Consider the following 24584-nt stretch of genomic DNA (forward strand, 5'->3'; position numbering starts at 1 on the left):
TCAGAGGGCGGTCAGCTCTGTGACACGCTGGTTATTCTACTTTCCAGACTGCAGTGTTTCCTCTGTATTTGACATAAGGAACACTGATTTTTGAAGTCATAACTCAAGATTAGATTACTACAGCGCATTTCATTAGCAACCATCCTACAGGACAGAATTATCAGGGTTGTCATGTCCACAAACCAGAACTACCTCCTTTGTTTCCATCCGAGAAACTGAAGGCAGCAAGTTTCCTGTGTGCCTGAGAGGGGTGTGGGCTCCACGCCGAGGCACGCACTGAAGCCAGGAGAGAAACCGAGTCTCAGCCCAAGACGGCTCGCCCCGGACAGGGAGGGTCTAGAAGTCTCACCACTGGGGAGGAACCACTGGTCGCAGAAGTCCCTTCCACAGAGAAAAATAAGCCCTTCTATCTGATGGCACCTTCCTGAACACACAGAACACTCAGGAAACGGAAAAGCCACTTACCACTGGCCAGCTTTAAAAGTAAAATCTGTATCGGCAACAAGCAGGCGGAGCCTCTTCACGGAGGGCGACTCTGGGGCTGCTCCACACACCTTAGCTGCTGACACGACCTTGAGTCAAAAGACGGCTGCGGTGAGGTTAGTGTGCACACAGCGTGAGGGACAGGGCACGGCTTTCTGGTAACTCGGGTGTGTTGAAAATCTATAAAAATGTGGTTTTTAAAAACTGCAAAACAAGGTAAAGCATATTCTGCTTTAAAATTCTGCCTACCACCAGGTGAATGTCTTATTTTTGAAAGGCTTGCTAAAATACTTATTGAATTTTATTCTGCATACGAAAACCATCTCTTAAAGGGACTATTTAACAAGCATTTATTTGTTGCACTCCTAGCACATGCCATGCGCCAGGCCGGCACTCGGAGAACTGCTCAGGGAAGTGGAGCCCTGAAAACCACCTGTCTAGTGTGAGTGCGACCTACGCCAAGGGAGGGAGGCCCACTGTGAGCTACGAGCCTGCATTTGTTCCGAATCCGCAAGAAGTCCATAACAAGCAAACTTCAGAAAGTAAAGGTACGCACTTAAAAACTTTATTTTAGCAATTTCAGAGTAAATTATGTATCTGTTGAATCACATAACAGCAAACAAATTGAACTGGTATCCTATGTCTTTGTTTTACAAAATGTAAACAGTCCACAACCTTAAAATAACAGCCCTCCACAACAGATGCCATCATTTGAGAAGCGCTGCTCTCAACGACGCATCTGGTCTCTAGAACCCTAGAAAGCTCTGAGTTAGGCACTCCTCAGGTCAGTGCCACCCACACCTTAGCACCCCCCAAACCGCCTCTGCTTCCTTCTCTGTGTCTCTGCCTTTGGGTTTCTCTTCCTCCCTAGACCTGGGACACCTTCACAACAGTGGAGAAAAGACAGTCTCTTCAATGTCCTATTGCTGTTCAACCCCATTGGCAGCAAATCAAATCACAGCAGGTGACCAAAATAAGGTCATTCTCCTTGGATTGCATGACCTTCATGGCTCCACCAAAGGGTGCCTTAGAAACCTGTTCAAGGTCAATGACCCTCCCACCCCAATGCTAGCCCATTCAGCCCCTTTTCTCCAACCAGACTAGGTCTAATCAAACTTATCAGTGGGAGGCCATTCTTAACGATCCACTGGAAAATTCTCAAGATTGGTTGTGGTCTCCCTCACCTCCTCAAAGTAAAAATGTTTCACCTTTCTCTTGCTCCTGTGAAACCCCTTGCTTCTCTTTCTCTGTTATTTCATCAATACTCTCTTTCTCCTCTCCTGGAGAGCAAGCGGGGTGCTTTTCCACTACTGACCCTCCACCTGCACTTTTCATGCTTGCCCCCCCAACTCTCTCTGAAAAACTGCCCCATCAGCTCCCACCTGTTCCTCCACGTTCCATTGTTCTCTCTAGATCTTCTGTTTGATCAGACATGATAGCTACTGCCATGTGGTCATCCCAAACAACTCAGCAACAAAATAAAAGGAGGCAGCACAGTATGGCTGTGACAGCCTGGGCTCCATAGCTGGACCTCCTGCTGTGCAACCCTGGCTGTACCACTTACCCGCCAGCTGTGTAACTCTGGGCACATTACTACTTAGCTCTGCTCAGCTGTAAAATGGGAATAACAACCCCATTTCCTCACGGAGTTGTTGGGAGGATTAAGTGAGATAATATGTGCAAAGCATGTATGATGCTGCTGGCCCACGGGCCTTGCCTGGGACAGCTGACGTTGAACCGTTCAGGTCCCCTCTGGCCCTTCCCTCATCTGGCCCCTCTTCTCCTTTCCCTCCCACTTCCTCAGTGGGAGCCTTCTCTAAACTGCCCCACTCTTGCTCCCTCTCTCACCTCCTGGCTGAGGCTCTCAGGCATTCCCAAATCTATAAGCCCCCACCTAAATTCACCATTACTTTACTTTTTTGCCAGTCACAGGTTCACAATTTCCTTCCCCTGTATGAGTCACAGCAGCTGATGTTTGAGTGGCATTTGTCTCGGGTGTAGACCAGAGACTGGGTTAAATCTTTCACATGCATTAATACATTTGGCTAATATGAATAATCATATCATATCCCAAGAGACAGCGTGATTCTCTGTTCTGCAGTTGAGGAAACTGAAAGGTTTGGTAACTTGTTCAAGATGACTCAGGGACGGCAGGGTCAGGATTCAAACCCAGGCCTGCTTGGCCCTTAATCACCTGTTATTGCCATCTCAGGGACACGCTCACACACGTGAGCGACTCAATGCACCACGAGCATTCTCAAGCGTTTTCTGAGCACGGCTTGCCTGACGCTGGAGGTGCAGAGATGAAGGCTGCTCCTGCCCCCAGAGGGCCCCACACAGTCAGCTGCTTTCCACCACCGGGATTTCAACTCTGGACCCATCCTGGCCTCAGTCAAGTCAAATCCATTTTCAACTGGCGTACACGCACACACACACGCATGCACTTTGCCTCTTCTAGGCATTATGTCGCTAACACAGCCAAGTTCCATGAATTTAGCTCATGCCTTTTCTCCCCCGGTGCACACACCACCATCCTCAGTCACAGACTTTCTTTCCAGTTGAACCGCTGCTCCCTTGGCCCCCTTCTTGTGTCACTCAAAGCAGCCAACAGGTGAATACTCCTAATGTTCTGACCTCACTGAGTTACTCTCCAGCTCAAAAACCTTCAAGGGCTCTCTAATACTGAACTGCAAATATCAAAAAATGCTAAAAGGCCTTTGTAACTCATACCAGCTTAAGCTCCTCCTGCATACCTGTACTGGTTTACCAGACAAACTGGACTACTAGCTGACCCTCAGGGGCTTGCCTACCTCCTCAAACCCTGCCTAGGTCCCGAGGCTGGACCAACGCTCTCAGCCCTGGCTATCAACCCCTTACTCGCCTTCCAGGTCCTGCCCAAGTATGGACCCCTCCCTTCTGCCTGAGGTGTTCCTCTTCCCCTCATCCTCTCAACTCTACCCATAAAATGTCCCTGCCTGTATCATCATACTTAGCACATACGAACGTAATTATAAATATGCACGAACATGTCTTTTCACCCACACAGACCACGAGCCTCCTGAGATCAGGTATTAGGTAGAATTTGCATCTATATCAACTTCCTAGATCAATCACAAGGCCAAACACACAGTAAGATTCAGTAAGTATTTGCAGAATAAATGAAAACTCTAACTAAAGTTTGAAGTTCAGGAGACTTCTGTTCTTAAAAAAAAAAAAGCTGGAGGGGGGTGGGGAGGTGGGAACCCCTACAGAAAATCTAGATTCATGTTGAAAACTGTGGGAGGGGTCAGGGAAGGCAGGCATCTCCACAGGGGAACAGCAATCTTCTCCGTTTACCACATGCTCAACTTTAAATACCTTATTACAGAGACAAGTACAATGAATCATCAGAGGGCTCTCCCTTCTATTATTACTCTCATTTTTCTTAAGTTCCCAAAGAAGAAATATTCATTTTGTACATCTCATTATTTCAATATTATAACCTGTAGGAACACAGCCAAGAGCTGGATTATTCCACCTGTAACAGTGGAACTGGCTTCCGTCAGCATCGTGAGCAAAACCAGACCCACGTGCGCATTGAGCCCGCCCCACAGCCACCTGGTGGCAGGAAAACTAACACTCACCATCCACGGGGGGAGAGCGGGGAGGGAGAGGGCAGGGGAGGGAGAGGAACACGGAGTTCCAACTGAAACGTGCCAGCACACTTCCCGGCCCGATGCTAGTCTACGTGGAATGAGGCCGCCGGTCATTTGCCAATGTCCAAATACGACATTCAGTGAAGAAGGGAAAGAAGCTACAGGCTACACTGAACGAGTCCTGTTTTCACGTGGACGATCTCTACGACCAAGCACGCTGCCAGACAGGGGCTTCATGCCTGCTGGCGTCCGCACACGGTACCGCACCTGCTGCTATGAGTCCTCACGACCTAGGCAAAACTGCTGGAACTGGGCACACAAAGTATCTTTAGCAATTCCTGATTTTGAAAGACATGCCTCCCTCTTAACACTTTATTTAATTAAAACAAATACTGTACACTATATAAAATTTTCCAGCAAAATCTTTTTGAAGGCCACATCTTTACTCTGAAGCTAGTTTCAGATGATTTTAAGATCTGTAATCACGGCCCTTGTCGTATGCCATTTTTTCCTTTACTTTGATTGAATAAGTAAAACACGATGGAGAAACTTTATGTTTTAACATTTGTGCTTGTTCTCATACTTAACAGATCAAAAGATTTCGCAACTGAAACCTCAACTAGCCATGTCCTAAGCTAAAACACATGGCAGGAAATGAAGTTTTCCATAAAATAACATTTAGACTCTTCTACTGTTCAATAAAATAACAATACATTTGCCAACTTTTACTAGCACACAGTTTTAATGCTTTGACAAAGTCAGCATCTGAAAGGAAATTCCACCATTCAGATTTAAAGAGCTGGTTTTATGTAGGGTATCTTGATGTTACTGCCGCTACAGAAGTCTCTGCACAGGAAACAGGTCTTTCTTTGGGAGACCCAACTGGCTTCCTCTGCTCATTCCCATTCATTCTTTTGTTGGCTTAAAAATTTAAACAAAGCCAAGATTAATGATGACCTGAAACAAAAGAGGGCACAGAGAACTTCTGAGTTGAAGAAAAATTAGTCATCAAAAAATAGTATGTCATGTAGCACGTAAGGACACCAAGGCCCAGAGATCTATTTCAACTGCGGCAGAACACCAAGCTGGTGAGCAGGAACCTGAAGAAAAGATACTGGTTTTACTGAAGTGATTTACTGATAAGGAAAGAGCACAAAATTCTGTCCACTGTACAACTTCTCAAGCAGGTTATGCCCATCAACACTACATCCTGGCAAAGGAGTTCTCCTCGCTCCTACCGAGGCTGACCTGTCGGCCTGGGCGCATCTCCGCTCTGCCTTTCCAAGCCTCCACCACCCTTCCTCCCCTCTCCACGAGGACACGGGCGAGCACTCAGACCTTCACCTCACACAACGTCGGGTGCACACACCTATCCATGGAGCTCGCCATGCGCCGGGCACTTCACATACATTGATTCATTCCATCTTCACGAAAGCCGTGGAAGGCAAGTATTAGTACTCTCCCCATTTTACGAATGAGAAAACTTGAGGTCCCACAGCTAGTAAGAAGCAAAGCAGATACTGAATCCAGGCACTTGACCACTGTGCTTCGGTGCTTCTCAAAATACAAAACAACCTTCTCCCTTTACCCAGCGACCACCCCATTTCTCTGCTCACAGTCACACAAAAACTTGTCAAGAGTTATATATGGTCGTGGTCCTGTTCTCTCCCTCTCCTTCCCTTCCCTTCTCTCTAAAAATAAATAAATAAAATCTTTAAAAAAAAAAAGAGAACAGGACTAGGCACATAGCAGGCACTCAATGCATATCTGTTGAATTTAAAATAAAATACTTCATTTGTTCGAATCCGATGGGTGGGAAATGGAAAACAAAAGCAAAAACCTTGCCTCCTGAATCATTTAAATTATTGAACAAGTAAAGTTCTGGGCATAGTTAAGAAGTAGGAACCTAAGCAAGCCCTCATTTTTTACGGCCCACATCTGCACAAAACGATGGAGCACACTTGAATCATCACCTCATCTTCCCCACCGCCACTTTAAAAAAGCAACTCACCCAAGGCAGTTCAGGTCATCAGCCACAGAGGTGGGGTTAACACTTGTGTATTCTGCTCAGTGAAACATCCTGAGTGCCTAAGGTGGGTCAGCACTGTGCTAGATGCTGCAGCCACAGCACCGTCAGGCTGCGCCTTCCCCCAAGGGCGCTCCTTCTGGGTAGGCTTCCACTCACAGCAGGGTGAGGTGTGCACCCGGGGGAGCCAGAGGCCAGCTGCCAGCACCATCACACTGCACCTCCCCTGGAGTTTCTCTAAGAGCCTGGCGCCAGGCCCTCTACAAGCTGGCTACCTCTCTAGGTAGTGGTAGTGCACCTCCCCTGAGTTCAAGCAAGTCCTTTAAACTTAGGCTGACAGTGTAATCATCTAAAACAGGGCACCTGGGAGGGAGAAAGGGGGTGCTATTCTGCTGGGACAGGAAGCATAAGCCAGGACTACCCCAGGAAACCGGGAAGCAGGGTTGCACTGTCTACATCTCTGCAGTCCTCGTTTCTTCACCTGTGAAACGGGGGTGAGGATCCCTGTGTGTCCCTCCCAGGGTGGCTGTGAGATTTAAGTTAACAACTTCTTGTGTAATTGAGTGCTTTGTTAAAAAACAACCACCGCCAGATAACAATACACACAAGGCAACAGGATAAGGCACAGGTTCTAAGAGGAGCAAACTTGTACAATTACAAAAGGATTAGTGGTTTTCCCAAGATCAATTAGGTGCACAAAGTCCGTTTCTTCTGATCATAGTCCCACTAGAATATGAAGTCAGGGACCTTATCTGTCATTTTCAGTGCTGTAACCCCAGGACCCAGCCTACTGTCTGGCACATTTCCAAGTGACTGCATAAAAATTAGAACTTTAAAAAGTTCTTTCATCACCAAACTTGCCCATCGAACTGGTGAATAGAGCACATCTTGCTCGGTGGGCCAGCCCTCTGCAGGGCCAAGCAGAGAGTGAGCCCCTCCAATAAAAACCCAGCCTCGCCTGAACAATGCTCACTGCATTACCATTATTTCTCCTCTTATCTCCCTGACATTTCCCAGGTTACCCAGACTGTGTATTCTTTTGTTCCTTAAGAAAAGAATGGGAACTCAACACAAACAGTCAAATGTCATTCAATTCAGAGCCCAGTTTCCTGCACCAGCAGGACTCCAGGCTGGTTACATTTATAGCCTAAAGTAAGAAGCAGCAATATCTCAATATGCTCATTCAGTAAGTTCTCTATAGGGAACCCAATGGCTAATAGGAAATGGACATTTCTGGGTGGGTGAGTGCTCCACGCTTTACTCACTCAGGAGGGGCAGCAGGATCCTTTGGCTTCAGAATCGTAGACTTGGGCAGAAGCTTCCTGGGAGAAGCCACTAGTTATGGCCTAATCTTTGCTCCCTCCTTCGTAAAATGCAGATGCCATCCTGTCCTTAGGCTACCTCCCAGACAAACTGATGAGCAAATGCCATATGGGGAGTTCTGTGAAGTACACTTGCAATACAAATTAAAGGCAAGAGTGGCAGACGAGACCATGTGGTGGGCTAGTTCTCTTACGGCCCAACATGAGGCACTGTTCATTTCAGTCAGTCCGAGGTCAGACTGGGGTGAGCCCCTGCTGACCGTATACTGCTGAGGTCAGACATCATCTAGCTTATGTAGTGCCTCCCAGCTCCCAGCTCTCACTCTATTTGGGAAAGAAGTGGAAATTAGAAACAGGAGGAGGAGGAGAACTGCAATTTGGAAAAAATTCTTCGACTAAGATAACATCATGGTTGAAATTAGCCCTATAATTTTCTGACATCTGGGTATTAAAATTCTCAACTTTTCAATCATACTATTAGAGTTTACATTAACTTCCTGTGTAGTTTCCTTAAACTTGGCTTAAAATAACCATCCCCAAAGTCTCAACAGTTTTGTCTTATAAAAACCTGAAATTACTGTTCTAGTTCACGGTTTGGCAAGCTACGATGACCCACAGACCACACCTAGGTGGCTCGATGAGAGCAGACCCCGGCTGTGCTATCGTGTGTGTGTTGTCTACAGTTGTTTCCACACCGGAAGGCAGAGTTTCAGAGCTGGGACTACATGCGGCACAGCCCATGACACCTAAAATACTCAGACTATGTGGCCCTTTACAGAAAATCTGCCAAATTCTGCTGTGGTTCCACACGCCTCAAAATGTAACAGAAAAGAATATAGTCCAAGCTCTTAAAGCCATTTTTTCTTCAAAACTGGCAAGGCTTTGCTTTTTAAAAAAGGAATTCTAACAAATCTCACATTTAAAGAATCAGCATTTCTGTGTGCTCAACAAACTAAAAAAAGTATTTTCAGATTTATTATCAGTGGGAAAAGTGTATTTTGCTACACACCCATAAATCTACTATGCTGAACTAATTTTACAGATTTCTCAAAAAACGTTGGCTTAAAGCTAAATCCACAAGCACACCGCCCTCAGTCTCAAATTGATTTTCTGAAAATAGAACTAGCTTGAAAAGTGGGGCCTAAACAATATCCTTTTACATCAAAGAGTATCTTACCCTTGCTACTAAAAATTAAATTACTGTACCAGTACAATTTCTGACCATGCTTCTAGAAGTGTATAAACCCTTCCTTATACGAAAGATTTTTAACTTACAACTCTAAGCTAAATATATCTAAATATGTAGAGAATCACTCAAAAAGCAAAACAAATATGCAATTTATGTTTTTCAGAGAAAATATGTTTTGGGAACTGCCCTGCCTGGTATCAGAAGCTGTAACCCCCGCCAAGGCTAAGACTGAGGGAACGACCTTGGACCATAAGCCACTAAAGAGACAAAAGCTTATCTCCCTGGCAGGAGCGTCACTTCTGCTCCTTTTACTTCACCCTGCCTGGCCCCTAATGCTTGGTCGGTTAGCCAATGACAGGTAAGATTCCCCAAGGGGGGACCGACCTAAGACAGGCACGATCATGAGAGGCCCCCAAGGAAAGACTTTGGGGGCTACAGCAAAAGGGGTGATGGACCCTCGCCTCTCGGCCTTGACATAGCCTGAGTCCTCATTGTCTGTGAGAAAATCTAATCTCTTGGCTGCCTTACTTCCCTTGTTCCACCTAAGCCTGAAATAATGACAGAGGGTAGTGCAGCCCTGTGCTGGAAAGGGCAGGTTGCCCAGTGATCAGGCCTAAGAAAAACCTGCTTTGTTTAGAATGCTCTCAATTAAATGATAAGGGTCCAAGCAAGAAGTAAGTTTCTTCCTTAAAGTTTTTTACAGCTCTTTAGCTATCTGACCCTGACTCAAAATAGGCCCTCAGAGTTCCTTGTTATTTGATCCTTATTTCCCGGCAATGAGTAATGAGCTTTACCTGAATTCCTGTGTCAATGAAACCAATAAAAGCCCCTGAGGAAAAGGCTCTTGGTCCTTTTCCTGTGAGAGATCGGCCACCTTTCCTCCCCAAGCAGATCATGTCTTGGTAGACTTATTCTCATCCATGGTGGCCGGGGGGCCCTGTGGGCGGAGTCCCCCCCGAAATGTGGTTACTCACTGAGGTAAAGGGTGAGGATCCTTATCTCCCAGTCCTTGATACCCCTCGGGTGGCGGGTTAGCTTTGTCTAGTCTGAACATGGCAGGGAAATTTAGCACAGGGGGCGGGCAATAATAGCTCAGCCACCTTCCTTTCTCAGCTATTAGTGTTTGCTCCCTTGATGAAATAAGTTGTTCTACAGTGGGGATAAGAACAAGGACTTTGAGACATGTTGTAAAGAAAAAAAGGAAAAAGAAAAGGTAAGCTATTCATAAAAGGTGGGCTCTAAAAGAAGTTCTATCCCTAAAATACAACCCTACACATCATATCTGGGAGGACAGTTCCCTCAATTGCTGTTATACTTTCTTCAGTAGAAATAAACAACCCACTTTCCCCGACTGTCTTCAAAGGGATAAAGCTCATGTGGCGCCTTCCCCATCAGCCAGTCGTAACTGTGTGCACACTGTTCGGCCGAGAAAATCCTGCCACAGCCTAGACATACAAACCTCGTGTCGAAGGACATTTGCGGTTCTCTCCAAGTGATCCGTTTTCCTTCTGGATTTCATTATGCTGTAAAAAGTAAAATTAGGTTATTAAGTATTATCCTCATAAGAAACAATTAAATTAGTTCATGATGATAATATCATGATGATGCAAAACACAGTACAACATTATGGACCCGAGAAAATGGTCAGTGAAAATCTGCACATCTAACTGAAGTGTAACAATTTACCAATATCATGCACATTTAAGTGGTGAGTCATGTTACACCTTCAGGGGTCTGCTATGCCTCCCCTGACCATCAGCAGATCAAGTCTCTTTGAAAATCAACCTCAAATGACCCTGAAGGCCACTGGCTCACCTGGTTAGAGTAAGGTGGCGCAAGGCATTGGGTGTCGCTCTCAGCAAAGCAGCCTGGGTACAGACGGCTCCGACAGAGCCTCGCAACATCGCAGGAGCCAAGACTGCAGCACAGGCCATGGTGCCTCCTGGGCAAACACAAGCTGAAAATTACAATATGCTAAGAGAAAGTAGAGAAATATCAGACTACTTTAAGGCCAATAAAAAAGGGTTTAGATTTTTGTTCGTGCTCTTGTGAGCTGATCCAATAGGAAAGCAATTAAAGGCCTAATTCTCCCTGACAAAATTTCTGCCTCTACTGAGAGTTAATTTAACTGATCTGCACACATATGTAATTATTGGTTCCATCAGATATTCATGTTCTCTATTAGTTTCCAAAATCTCTGACCAAGTTCACATGACTTACCTTACACTATTACAGGAGAGTAGATTTTCCAAATGCCTGATAATAGTACTCCAACCAAATAGCACCACATAAGTCTCTGATATTTCTTGATAAAGTGCAAGTGAAAAACAAACTGAGGTTCACAGCAATGAGAACAAACTGCTTCTACATGTGATAACACAGATAAATACTGCAAACATCACAGTGAATGAAAAGAATGAAAGCAGCCACTCAAAGTAGCAGAGTGTATGGACCCAGTAATAAAAAGTGCAGAAACAGACAAAACTTATCAATGACACTAGAGATCACGTTAGTCCTCACCCTGGGAAGTAACAGTGACAATGTCGTTTCATAATCTGAATGCTAACTGCACGGGTGTTCTCAGTTTGTAAAAATCCATTAAACCACCAAGGATTTTTCAGGGCAGTAAAAATACTCTGTATGATTCCACATGATGGATACATATTACACACTCATAGCGTGTGCACCGCCAAGAGCGATCCGTGACGTAAACCCTGGCCTCTGGGCGATAAGGATGTGTCAGTGCAGGTCCATCAGCTGTGACAACCACACAGCTCTAGTGAGAGACGCTGATGACAGGGGAGGCAATGCACGTGTGGGGGCCGGGGGTATGTGGGAAATCAATTGTCTTTATAAAAAAGTTAATCGAGCTGTCCTCTTAGGATTTATGGACTTCTCTTTATAAATTACACTTGCATAAAAAGTTTAAAAAACAAAAACCCAGAAAGGTTCCATTTCAAAGTCTAAAGACTACTGGCCTATCAGGAAAACCACTGAGTAGGAGTCAGACAATGTGTTTTGTTTTTTCGGGTTTTCTGGTTCCTACCATTCTGTTTTCCTCGGCCCACTTTTTAATATTTCTTCACCTATTTCTTGGCCACATTCACATGTTATATTGCAGACCTGTCCTTTCCTCTCGGTCAGCTCGAGAATAAATGAAGATTTACGGGAATACTCTTTTTTCCTAAGCTCTCTGGAAGGCACTATATAAATTAATTGTAATAAATTTAGTGTTAGGAAAATATTCAAACTGGATGTGCTTATGTTCCAACTCCACATTCATTAATTCAGCCCTTTATCTGACAAATATTTATTAAGAGTCTGTCCAGAGTCCGTTATGTGGGAGTACGGACATTAACAAAACAGACTTTCTTGGGAAGCTTATATTTCAGAAGGTAGAGACAGAAAATGAAGTAAATAAGTCAGGTGGTGATATAAGCCATATGTAATGTATTCAGTTACAATCAATTCATATCAAAAAGCCACTGCGTCATAACTAATCTTTAGATAAAGTAAAACATCTATTTCTTGCCATAGCATGATGTAGCATCAATGTAAATAAATAATGCTCCTTGCTATTTTTCTCTTGAATAAATGAAAAAAGTATAGTGCCTCTTTACCTCATACAAGACTACTAAATGTAGTTTCTCTCATTTAAATATGCTAAACCAAAAATGGTGTGTTAATCATTGAAAGAAAGAAACTTACTTTAAAAGTCCATGAAATTTTAGGAACTAAGTGTATGGCTGGCTGGCTGGCTGATATGCAATACTCTGCTCCTGGTTTTATACTGAGACCTTCAGACACACACTGGTGGGAGCCTGGACAGTGTTTCCATGTATTGAAGTTCTCACAAAGTTCCTGCAATGGCAGAGACAACATGTAAGAACAATGCTTTGGAAAACTGTTAAAAAGCACTACTATCTCCTAGCTGCAAAAGAAAAGGCTGGCTATAATCAGCAGGCATCACCTCACAGCAAAACTACTCTCCCTTTCTCCCCTTTTCATTAATTCTTCCTCTCATCTTTCTATTTTTCTTTTTTCTGGATTTCCCCCCCATTTTTCTGGTTCCACCCTATGAAAGACCAGACCAATGGCTGGAGGGATTCAGTTAGTGTCATTTAAGGTGAAGTTCCCTAATAAAATTCAACTAATATATGGTTTAATATGAAAACACTGTTCTGCCCAATGGTTTAGACAACTATTACTAAAATAGTCCTCACATAAGACACTCCTTTCAGCGATTATGCCGTCTGAATGATCTACTGCGTATATGAACTGGAAAACAAAGAAATGTTAATTTTTTAAAGCTGTCCTCTTTTAAATTCTAAAACCTTGTTTTGTAACAATAATGACCAAGAGTGCCACCTACTGGTAAATAACGGGTATTTTTATGAAGTGGTGTTCAAAATGATTACCAAAGCAGTAAGGTACTTTTTAAAAAAAGATACCTCTTGCCTGGCTGGCGTAGCTCAGTGGATTGAGTGAGGGCTGGGAACCAAAGTGTCCCAGGTTCGATTCCCAGCCAGGGCACATGCCTAGGTTGCAGGCCATAACCCCCAGCAACCGCACATTGATGTTTCTCTCTCTCTCTCTCCCTCCCTTCTCTCTCTAAAAATAAATAAATATTAAAAAAAAAAATTAAAAAGATACCTCTTTTGAAATGTGTCCAATGGTTTCACATATGCAATGTAAGTATTTAATGGACTATATAATATTAACATATATTAAGTAATTTCTAAAACAATACCAACAAGAATATTCCATAAACGTTTGTATCCTCATAGGCCTTACCTCACCCCCCAAAATCTTAATTAACTATTTGTGAAAGAGAAAAATGATCATAAATGCTAAAGAAAACATATCTGTTTAGGCAGTTAAAAAAAAACTACTGCAAGCAATGGATTTAAGACTTAAAATGACCTATACTGGTCTCTGTTCAGTGAGGACGCTTAATTTATTAAACAATAACTGGGGTGCCAGGCACTACTGTAGGCCGTGGAGACACAATAAAGAACCAGACACAAGGTCCTTGCCATCACGAAGCTTTCATTATAGTGTGTGTGACAGGTAAGAGTAGGGTGGGCAGGGGAGTATCGGGAAAGGTCTCTCTCAAGAGACAAGGGCCAAAACCTGAATGCTGATGAGGAAGAGTCAGCCAAGCAGATGTTCAGAGCAGAGCACTTGGGCAGAGGCCCAGTCACAGCCACACTGGTGTGTGCAGGAACCACAGTCAGTGCGACTGGACAGCAGTGAGCGAGGGGAGTGATACGAGATGAGCTGAGCAGGTAGGTGGGCCAGACCAGGCCACAGTAAGCAGATGGCCTTTATTCTAAGGGCAATGGGAAGCAACTGAACGGTTTGAATAAACTAGGAGAGGGATGTGACTGAATTCACATTAAGGGATCGCTCAGGCTGCAATGCAAAGAACTGATCACAGGGGCAAGAGTCGAAGCAGGACGTCCAATTAGAAGGCTCTAGTCTAAGACTGGAGTAGGATTAAGCTACAGACATGACAGAAGTAGATGAACATGGAACATATTTTGGAATTAAAGCCCTAAGACTTGTTGATAGATGGGATGAGGTGTGAAAGAGAAAAACCAAGGATGCCTCAAAGATCATCAATGCACTGAAATAAATTCACAGAATTATCATGGCACCCATTGTTGTAGAATCGGAGGTGCCACTGAAGAAGCAAAGGGGCTCCTGGCATTTGGCATTTGGTTAAGGGAACCCTGGTGGCATACAAGTTATTTCAAGAGTGCTTGACTTGGAATCCATGGAACTGGATGCAGATCTGACTCCTTCCTGCTTTTTGATCTTGGGCCAGAGTCACCTCTTATCATTTTTAAATGGGAATGCCAACACCACTTCACTGGACTGCTGAGAGAAATAAATGTCGACGGAAGTACCTGGCAGGCAAGTGTTACAAAAAAACAACCCAAATGAATTAACCCCCTGGCTTCCTGTCAATCTTAAGAGGCAGTCTGATATTGCTAATAAATAATTCCCCTTAGCCCGATATACAACAGCACTCACAAAATACAGCTTCTACTATATGACTGTGACTTATTTCTAAGTTCAATCTTATGTTAAGAATTTTGGTCACTGTTATTTTCCAGATCAGTATGTTAACCTTTTACAACTAAATAAATTTGTGATCTCACATGATCCTATAGCAACTAGTAAATCTGCTTTGTCATGCTTTCGGGGTCCAGAAATGTCTCATTACAGAATCTTTCCATTACTTTTTAAGAATAAAGTTTAATAGTCATTGTAATGTATTATTTTAAAATGCTGGGGCGGGGGAGTAAAAAAAACTGCATCACATGTTTGGCTCTGGTTTTATTTTTTTCTGCACAGTAGGAAGTCAAAACTGGGCAGAACCATATAGGGCGCCACCTCTGGCCAAAGGGCATGGCTGACAGATGGCAGGATGGAAACTGGAAAGCCAAGGGACACCCAAATCCAGGTCTCAAGGGAAGCTCTGGTGAATATCTCTGCAGTCCGCAGAGGGATGTGTATACACGAGTATTACACGTATGTATTACGTGAATATAAACTAAGTGTGGTACATGATTGCTGAACCAAGTAAAACTCGTAATTCCCACACAGAAGTAGGGTATTAGATCTGAAAGGGATCTTGTAAATCACCTCTAATACAACCTGTTGTCTAGTCAGAAGAAGAAATAAGGCCCAAAGAATATAAATATCCAGTTCCCAGTGCTTTAACAATCAGATGCTGGGCCCAAATTTGCTTCTCAATAGCACTTTTTTTCACTGCACTGCTGCTCTACCAAGATTTGAATTAATGCCTAGAAATGAAACACTACCCCCGGGGACCCGGCTATACCAAAACAGGCACTAGTACTGCTTCCTAGACAAAGCACCTTTTATTTGCATTTTATTTTATTTATTTTCAAGGTATAAAGAAGCCTCATGGTAATAACTCTGCCCGCTGATGCCATTCCTTTTACGAAAAAGAAACTGTGGTTCACGTAAATTAAGTAATGTGTTGTCAGGCTTTGGGGACAGACAGGCTCTTCATTTCCTAGGTGTATGATTTTGGTCTAGATACCCAGCTCTGATCTCAGTTTGAAGATTAATAATATGGAATAACGTCTAAACTCCGAAGGCTGGTGGAAGAATTATACTTGGCACAATACCGGGCATAAAGCAAACTCCTTGTAATAAAAGTGATCCTATTACTGTTAATACAAATTCTGTAGTAAATAATGTCACATGCTCGGCAAACATAAGACTAGAATTCCATCTGCCTCCCAGGTGTTGGTCCTTTCAGCAACACAATTTAGGCATTTGAAGACAATCTGGGGTGACGAAGAGGCGGGGCTATACCTGAACAGCCGAGTGCAGCCAGGAACTACCAGCAAGGCGTCGCCCAGAGCTCAAGGTCACCCGGTGAATCGAAATTCCAAGGAAGCTTTTCGTCGGTCTCCGGGAAGGCACACAGATTGAAAAAGCTGAGCTGCTCCCGCCGCCGAACACCAAGCAAGGCTGCGGCCCTGACCCACAGGCACCGAGGGCCCCGACTGTGCTATCTAGACCTGCTGCGGCCTTTAGAGGGTTATTGTTAAGGCCTATCGAAGGTCCACGGCCGTGAGGCCAGACAACTATAGACGCTCTAAGGTGCCTCCGCGTGCCGCCAGCACCACGAATACCTAGCTTACAGAACAGCACTAAATTCCGCCGGTTCCTGAAAGCTTCCGGTGTCCCCGACGTGACGTACAGCCTCTTGAGCGATCCTCACCTTCTATTGGCCACTTCCGTCCAAGGGCGGAGCCGTCACGACACCGCCTAGGAGCAAGCACGCTCTTTCAGAGTCTTCCCACACCCTAGCTCAGCCATCTCCATGGTGACCGCGACCCGGTCACCCATTTGGCCTCCAAGCCGGCAGATGCGTAATTGTCCATGCGCCGGAAGCGATAGTTCTGCGTCAGTGCTTCGTCACTACGCCCGGCTAGAGCAATCATCCGCTCAGTTAGATCGACCTGGGTCGGTTTCGGCTGGTGGGCTCCGTCATCTGGCCCCCGTACGATGGCGGTGTTTCATGACGAGGTGGAAATCGAGGATTTCCAATATGACGAGGACTTGGAGACGTATTTCTACCCCTGCCCTTGTGGCGATAACTTCTGCATCACCAAGGTAACTTCAGGGTTCCGCCCGGCTGCTCCTCAGAGCAGGCGCGTTGTCGCGCTCTGGCGTTCCTTCCGCCGTCCCGTGGCCCACGCGACTCGGATTATCCACGCCCTTTTCATCCAGTTTATGAATCTCCCGAAAGCTGATATTCTTAGCTGTCAGTGGTCATTCCATTCTGGTCTTTAGTCAGGCCTCGTGGATGGGGCCGGGGTCAGGAAGGGGGTGGCTCTCGGGGAGTCTCAGACTTTTCGCCATCCACCCGAAGGTGGCCTTCGGGTCCACCTTCCTGGGAGACTTCTTTGCAGCAAGGGAGGCATTTTTGTCTTCCCAGAGGTTTCAAGGCAACTGAATCTTGACCAGCCTTCTGGGGTATTTCTCCCAAGTGCCGTTCCCAGGAAAAATTGGGGTCGTCATTTCTCTCGGAAGGCCACTTTGGCCCTCACAGACCTTGTGGGGAGGCAAGTCACAAAGGTGTTAGGTGGCCAGTGCGAGGGAGGTTTGGGAGCAGGAGTTTGCGGAGGGAAGGCGATGCTGATAATTCCGTGTTTGATTTTGTTATAGGAAGATTTGGAGAATGGGGAAGACGTGGCGACGTGTCCTAGCTGCTCTCTCATTATAAAAGTGATTTATGACAAAGTAAGGGGTGAAATTTTAAACAGTGGGTGGAGGGTTGTGGTACAAAAACCTGGAGTACTGTCTATGATATGTAAGTGCAGGAGAATGTTTACTAACAGTGTTAAGTAAATGCTTTGTTTTTAAAACATTTTAGAAACCCTTAATAAACAGCCATATTGTAAATTAAAATTTTAAAAAGATTTTATTTATTTATTTATTTATTTTTAGAGAGGGAAGGGAGGGAGGGGGAGAGAGAGAGAGAGAGAAACATCAATGTGTGGTTGCTGGGGGTCATGGCCTGCAACCCAGGCATGTACCCTGACTGGGAATCGAACCTGCGACACTTTGGTTTGCAGTCCGCACTCAATCCACTGAGCTACGCCAGCCAGGGCTGTAAATTAAAATTTTTTAAGCTCAAATTAACTGCGTTTAGCTGTAGACAGGGCAATAAAAAAACTACTCTTATCTAGTGAAAATTACTAATTACTTATTAAGTAAAAGAAATAATTATAAAGGCTACTTGGCATTCTTTATTTCTCCTTTAATAAGTAATTAAAATTCAGATTGCTTAGATTTATTTTGAAGGGAACAATCGTATCGTATTTCTTGTCTGGCTTACACACAGAACTCTGTAGTATATTGTTTGAGATATAATTGTAGTTGCAGTTTTATCATTTTTTTAGTCTGTAGTTGTCCTGTCGGTTTTCCTCCAAGGATATTAAGAATAGAAAACAAAATAAATATTACTATCCCAACTTTTGGTTAGTACTTTGAATAAAGTTTTAAGTAAGAAGCTTAACATCCTTTTTTTTTTTCTTTTGAGATATCATTGACATAAAACAGCTTGACGTTCGTTAGGATGATCTCTGACATGATTATAGGGAAGGTAGGAACAAGGCACTTAGCCTCATAGAGAAGCAGGCTGTAATTTAGACTGTAATCTAGAAGTTTGCTGATTTTTCTTATATTAAAATGGGTTCTGGAACACAGAGAGACCAGGGTAAGGTAGATCAGGAGTGCAGGTGTGAGAAGAGGTTGCTGTTTTAAACAGGGGACTCATGGCAGGCCTTACTGAGCAAGGATTGAAGGAGGTGAGGGAGTGAGCTCGGTATATATTAGGGGCAAGAGCAGTCTGACAAAGGGAACTTCACGTGAAGAAGCCCCACGGCAGAGACATGCTTGGCTATATTGAGGAACAGCGAGGAGGCCAGTGTGGCCAGAGCAGAGTAAAGGAGGGTGAGAACCGTCCAGGAAGAATGGTGCGGTGCAGTGGGGCCAATCACAGAGGAGTTTGTGGGCCACTCTAAGGACCTTGGTTTTGCCTGTGCCAATGATACAAGGAACCAGAGGAGGATTCTGTAACCAAGTTGTGCCGTGATCCAACTCAAGTTTTTGGTTTTTTATTTTAAAGATTTTATTTTTAGAGAAGAGAGGGAGAGAAACGTGAATGTGCAAAAGATACACAGATAGGTTGCCTCTTTTATACCCCGCACTGGGGACCTGGCCTACAACCCAGGCATGTGCCCTGACTAGAAATCGAACTGGTGAGCATTCAGTTTGCAGGCCAGCGCTCAATCCACTGAGCCACACCAGCCAGGGTCAACTCAAGTTTTAAAAGAGGGAGTCTGACTGTTGTGTCCAGGTAGACTGCAAAGAGGCAAATGTGGAGGCATGAAGCCAGGCTGCTGGACTAATCAAAGGAGGGATGGGTAGCTTGGACCAAGCTGCAGCAATGGGAGTGGTGAGAAGTGGTTGGATTCTGGGTACACTTTAAAGGATAAGGATTTCTTACTGTTTGGATATATTTGAGAGGAGTCAAGGATGATTTCAACATTTTTGGCCTTTGTAACTGGAAAGATGGATTTACCACGAACTGAGGGGAAAGTGGCTGCAGGGACAGGGGCAGGAGTTGGACGGTCTGTTTGTGAGAGGTCTGTTTTTCATCAAGTGGAGCTGGCAAGCAGGCCCTGGGGGCTATGAGAGAACACAGAGCCGTCGCTTGAGGGGTTACTGGGCGAGAAGGCAATCAATCTATGCAAGTCTGGAGTTCAGAGAGTGGTCACTTGGTGCTGTAAATTTGAGGGTTATCGGCATACAACCAGCATTCAGAGCCATGAGATTGGACCACCAGCACTGAATGTAGTAATGATGGACGAAGGACTGAGCCTTGGGACACTCTAACATAAAGTTAGGAAGGGAAGCGAGAATCAGCAAAGCTGGGTGAAGAGGCGCAGCCACAGAGGAAGGAGGAAAACCACCGGTGTCATATCCTGGAAGCCAGATGAGAAAAGGTAGAGGAAGGGATCAGCCTTGTCAGATGCCACGGAGAGAAAGGTAACTGGATATTAACCGTTGGCTTTAACAGACCACTTGTGTCAGTGCTGAGAGCAGTTTCAGGGGAGTAATGGAGGCAGAGCCTGATTGGCAGAAAACTTGCTGGAGAGAAGAATAGAAGGCAGCAGATGTAGACATTTTTTTCAAGGAGTTTGTTGCCAAGGGGATCAGAGACTTGGGGTGGTAACTGGGGGTGATAGAGGGTCTAGAGAGGGTTTGCTGGTAGACACTCAGCTGTGTGGGTGAATGTAGACATAGGAAGTTAGATTTAACCAGGCTTGTGTTTTTGCCAAGTGAATAGGAAGGAGTGGGAGAAAAGTGATTATGTATTTGACTGTGGGCTTTAAACTAGGTAAATTAAGGGCGCGAGGGACAGCGAAAAAGGGATAGGATGAATACAGTGGAGATTCCAGAAGGGTTGGAATGGGAACCCAAGGGGAGTAGATGACAGCAACAGAGAGGAGCAGTGGTGACACAGTCTCGTGGCATAAGAGGCAAAGTTGGTGCGTTTTAGACAGGGAAGGAGAACAGTGGTGGAAAGGAGCAGCCAGCTCCTCCTCCAGCCTCAGCAGCACTGGGGCTCTGCGAGAACCCAGAGCCCTCGCTTGAGAGGGTTCATGGGGAACAGTGTCTTTAGAGGGTGGCCTCTCCTCAACATCAGCATTGTGGACATTTGGGGCTGAGTAACTCTTTGTTGGACAGGGCTATTCTGTGCCTCTACCCGCTTGCACCCTATACCCCCAATTGTCTCAACCCAGAATGTTTCCAGATGTTGCTAAATGTCCTCTGGAGACAAAATCAACACCACTCCCCACCCCCAGCACCCCTGCCCCCTGAGAACTACTGTATGAGAGCAAGAAGGTACGGGGATGTTTAAAGAAGAGGTTGAGGATGTGGAGTGTTGTGCTGCTGGGGGACCTTAAGTCCCAAAGAGCAGGGGGAGGATTCCAGGTGCTGGGCAGGAGTGAGAGAGCAACGGGGACAGGACACAGGCCGATCCTCACGGGAGTCAGGTTGCCAGGCATGCTGGGTAACCTATGGAGCAGGGAGTTCTCGTAGTTGGTGAGGCAGGATAAATAACTGGAGATTGGACTTCATTCATAGTGGAGCTAACATTGCAGGTATCTCTGCTGGAAAACACATAAGGAGCTGTCCGTTTTAGTTGGAAGAAGTAATAGTTTTGAAGAGGAGAGTTATTTGAATGGCCAAATACTGAAGTGGGGAAATTTTAGTGTAAGTAGTAATTAATACAGAAACTTAAAAGATGTGGCAGTGTCTTTAAGAATGTCATTTCTGAGAGGTGGGTGCTTTGTAATGATGATGGGTATGTTTATAAGATGCTTTATATTAAATATGAATGCATGGCTAAAACTGATATTTGAGTTTATAATTCTGGTGCTGACATTGATTCTTGAAGGAGGATGAAATGAGATAGAATGGAAAAGCTCACAGAGCTGCATCGATTCTGTGACAAGATGAAAGTTAATATTGATGCATCAATGACATACTCAGTGCTTACTCCACTTTTTTGTGCTTTCTTAGGAGCAGTTTATGTGTGGAGAAACAGTCCCAGCCCCTTCCACCAACAAAGAATTAGTCAAATGCTAAAAAAGACTTTAGGACTCCGCATCCTGAATATTTGGGAGTGTGCCCAGCTGGACAAATCAAAGGCAAAGTGACCGGCTTCCTCATGGGGACAGCCATTTTGCAGTTTGCTGTTCTGGATTCTTCCCACTGGCTGCCGAGTTCATCTCCAATTAAAGACCAAGTCCGTGACATGGCACATCTGGGTTTCCTGCTTAGAACTTTGAACTGGAAAGAGTGTTCTTAATCTTTCACATGAATTTAAAGGAAGACAATTTCAAGTCAATGCATCCTTTCCCTCTGTTTTGTTATTTTTATTTTTATCTTATACCTATTATTACCTGATAACAGCATCATCTACCTCAACATCATTAGGATTTCTTAATGTTAAAAAAGGGGTTTTATTTTTAATTGGTTATTAAGATGATTAAAATTAGCCCTTTTTGAAATTGGCATCAGGTTCATTCCTCTAAACTTAAGAAAGCTGGGCACTGTGCCTTCCCAGTCCGGCCATTAACCGGGCCGTTCCTGTTCTGCTGAGCGTGTGTTTGCCGTTTTCGTGCTCTGAGTTCCGGTCGTGGTGTTAGAAAGTATACGAAGCTCACAGCTTCCTCCAGAGCTGAAAGTTGGTAACAGAGAAAGTCAAAAGTGAAGTGACCAAAGAATTTCAAGTTTTCTTTATCAATATTCTGCATATTCCTTGAAAATCAGGACAAGCCCCCCCCCCCCCAAAAAAAAAAAAACATCCCAAGGAAGTGAAATTAGTAACAGAATGAGGGGAGAAAAGCATGCCAGCTTAGCAAATTAAATGCCTCCATGTTGTGGCTAGATCAGAGCAAATAATACTTCTGCATCAGGGTTCTTGTTGGCTCCCTGTAGATCCAACTAATGGAATTTCATTCTAGATAGGGGTTAATGTCAGGTCTGCGTGGTGGCGGCAGAGCTTTAGCATTCCCACAAAATGAAGTCACTGCTCCAAAGGTGAAGCTTTTACTTACAACTCTTGTGTTTGCTGGGGAGGAACTTGAAAATGAGATACCTGCTCTAAATAAATGTGCCCCTGGGACACATCTGAGAAGCCTCCATGTTGCAAACAAACCAGACATTCGCTTTCACAGAGAAATGCCCTGGAGAAAGACATACGTAAAGGTAGGCTATCAGTTTTCCTTTGCTGCCGTGCTGAGAGTAGCAAGGAATTAGCATCACTTACATGGAAATTCAGAAGTTCCCTTTATATACACAATTTTGCCATGTGTATAAAGTTTAAAAAAAATGCACAAATACCTGGCAGGTGGTTTTGGCAGTGGCTCCTACAACCAAACCTGCCAGCATACGCACATTCTGTTACTGACTGATAAACATGCTGCACACACTCATTAGGATTTACATTTTAAAGAGTGAGTGGCTTTTATTTTAGGGGGTTGCTGTCAGCAGCATGGCTATGTGCAGCCCTTAGCTAAGACATAAATAAATCACCAAATATATGTGCCAGAAGTATTTGTACGTTATGTGAAGCATTACATGGCATATCCATGATGCGATTAGAAATCTCATTGCTGTTGGGATCACTGACCCCCCAGAAGCCATCCAACACTGGCTTTGGAATCAGCAGTGGCTCAGGTGAACCGAGCAGGCGCTGACTCTGTTAGAAATGATCTGCGAAAAGAAGCAAACTGCCCGGTATGCAGAAATTGATGGCTTTGTAGATATTGATGATGTTAGCTCCCTCTGTTAATGATGAATTTCAGACAAGAATAGAGACCCTTGATATAGATCTGAGCACAGAAGAGCAGGAAGAAAAGTGGCCCCGGGGCCAGATGTTTGGGGAGAAAAGCGTAAACAGCAATCGGATTAGCTGCAGACATGGGGACGGTTTTGTTTCCAAAGCAGCCAAGTCACTAAAGTTGTTAATTACAGAAGAACACATGAGGATTTAATTTAAATTCCTGTTAGGCAGAAAGTAAAGCCAGGGTCATTCAGTCATGCTAGAGTGCTGTGTGATGTGATATATGTGCCTTATTTAATTCAGCAGACACTTCTGGAGCACCTCTGAGAACTGAGTTGTAATTCAACCTCTGTCTTTTACTGGCTTTGTGATCTTGGGCAAGGCCAGTGTATTATCTGTGCTGTTAGGAGGCTGGATCAGGTGGTTTGTAAACTGTCAGTTCAGGTTTTGTAGCTTGCAGGAACTGAAATGGTCATTGAAACCTTCATAAACTCAAAACAACTAAATCATGAATTATAAGAGACTCCATTCTTCTTCAGTAACTTGATGTTACCACACTTCTGAGTTTGAAAATTATAGTCAACTGTATAAGTGGTTCTGCATATCCTTTACACATTCAGAAGAATTTTCTTAGGAAGCACTCAACATTTTTGTAACTATATATTAATTTATTGCCAGAGTAATTATATTGGCATGCTCAATAAAGTCAGATAATTCAAATCCATTTGTTTTCATGTGGGTTTTTTCCCTCCACTAAATACCAGCATTTGTATTAAAGGGTTTTGATGTAATGTTATAGAAGGTGGAAATTTTTAACCTGCTTTGGAGCATTGTAAATAGATTTCCAGTATGAACAGTAGAGTTTTTAAATAGGAAAGAAATTGCCACTGTTTCTACATTCTGGCCAGATGGGGTTGAGCTCTGAATTTTTACTGTTATTTGGAGGGAATGCATAGTTTTGAATCAAGTGGCAGTCAGGCAATGATGGCATTCCTAGGCGAGTGGTTCATTTATGGCCGGGAGAGGACTGAAGGTGGACGACCAGTTCTTGCAGTGGTTTGAAAGCCAGCCCTGGTCAGTCTGAGCCTCGGTTCCTCCACACTGATCCTGGGCATGTTACTTAACCTTTTTTGTATTTCTAGGCCCTGGTCTGTGGGATACAGACTGTGTTGGTACCTCTTTCCTGGGGTTGCTATGAATTCATTAATTCAGCAAATGTTTGTGGAGTGCCTGTTACCTGCTAGGCACCAGGTGAAGACAAGCAGGGCTTCTGCCATGGAGCTTACACGCGACTGGAAGAGAGAAACAAGACTACAGACTGTGGTTAGGACCCAGAAGGAACCAAACCCAGTAGTGTGATGGCAACTGCAGCAGGTGCCTTTGCAAAGGGTAGACAGAAGATGTCTCAGGTTGGCACTTGTTCTGATTTCAAGGATGAGAATGGAAGCTTTGTGCAAATGATTAAATGAGTTAATGACTAAAAAATTTAGCATAACCATGGCTGGTGTGGCTC

The 24584-nt window shown here is 44.4% G+C and overlaps 2 protein-coding genes across 4 annotated transcripts in view; one reads left to right on the forward strand and one right to left on the reverse strand.

The window, feature by feature from the left end:
• OXNAD1 (oxidoreductase NAD binding domain containing 1) overlaps window positions 1-16481 on the reverse strand; it is a 30442-nt gene extending 13961 nt beyond the window's left edge. Inside the window, exons 1-5 of one of the 2 annotated variants that reach the window (XM_028518985.2) lie at window positions 16012-16481; window positions 12364-12516; window positions 10471-10597; window positions 10115-10178; window positions 466-572 (exon numbers count right to left, since the gene is read on the reverse strand). In XM_028518985.2, the coding sequence (XP_028374786.1) occupies window positions 466-572; window positions 10115-10178; window positions 10471-10589 (290 nt within the window). In that variant the 5' untranslated portion in view covers window positions 10590-10597; window positions 12364-12516; window positions 16012-16481. The remainder of the gene's footprint in view (window positions 1-465; window positions 573-10114; window positions 10179-10470; window positions 10598-12363; window positions 12517-16011) is intronic. The other variant, XM_036030609.1, reaches the window with a different exon arrangement.
• A 106-nt stretch (window positions 16482-16587) lies between these two features.
• Window positions 16588-23795, forward strand: DPH3 (diphthamide biosynthesis 3). Of its 2 annotated transcripts, XM_028518554.2 has the most exons (3): window positions 16588-16818; window positions 17374-17448; window positions 21304-23795. In XM_028518554.2, the coding sequence occupies exons 1-3, from the start codon at window positions 16711-16713 to the stop codon at window positions 21367-21369; spliced, it is 249 nt and encodes an 82-aa protein (XP_028374355.1). In that variant the 5' UTR covers window positions 16588-16710; the 3' UTR covers window positions 21370-23795. The 2 variants fall into 2 exon arrangements, with proteins under 2 accessions (XP_028374355.1, XP_028374356.1); XM_028518555.2 differs by lacking the exon at window positions 17374-17448 and having other exon boundaries at window positions 16615-16818.
• The last annotated feature ends 789 nt before the right edge of the window (window positions 23796-24584 follow it).

This window comes from Phyllostomus discolor, chromosome 7, assembly GCF_004126475.2.
Source record: "Phyllostomus discolor isolate MPI-MPIP mPhyDis1 chromosome 7, mPhyDis1.pri.v3, whole genome shotgun sequence".
NCBI classification, from domain to species: domain Eukaryota; kingdom Metazoa; phylum Chordata; class Mammalia; order Chiroptera; family Phyllostomidae; genus Phyllostomus; species Phyllostomus discolor.

Bases quoted from the DNA above. Each gene is read 5' to 3' on its own strand.
- DPH3 (XM_028518554.2), top strand. From the start codon at position 16,711: ATGGCGGTGTTTCATGACGAGGTGGAAATCGAGGATTTCCAATATGAC. The intron at 16,819-17,373 runs GTAACTTCAGGG...ATTTTGTTATAG, and splicing joins ATAACTTCTGCATCACCAAG to GAAGATTTGGAGAATGGGGA. The intron at 17,449-21,303 runs GTAAGGGGTGAA...GTGCTTTCTTAG, and splicing joins TAAAAGTGATTTATGACAAA to GAGCAGTTTATGTGTGGAGA.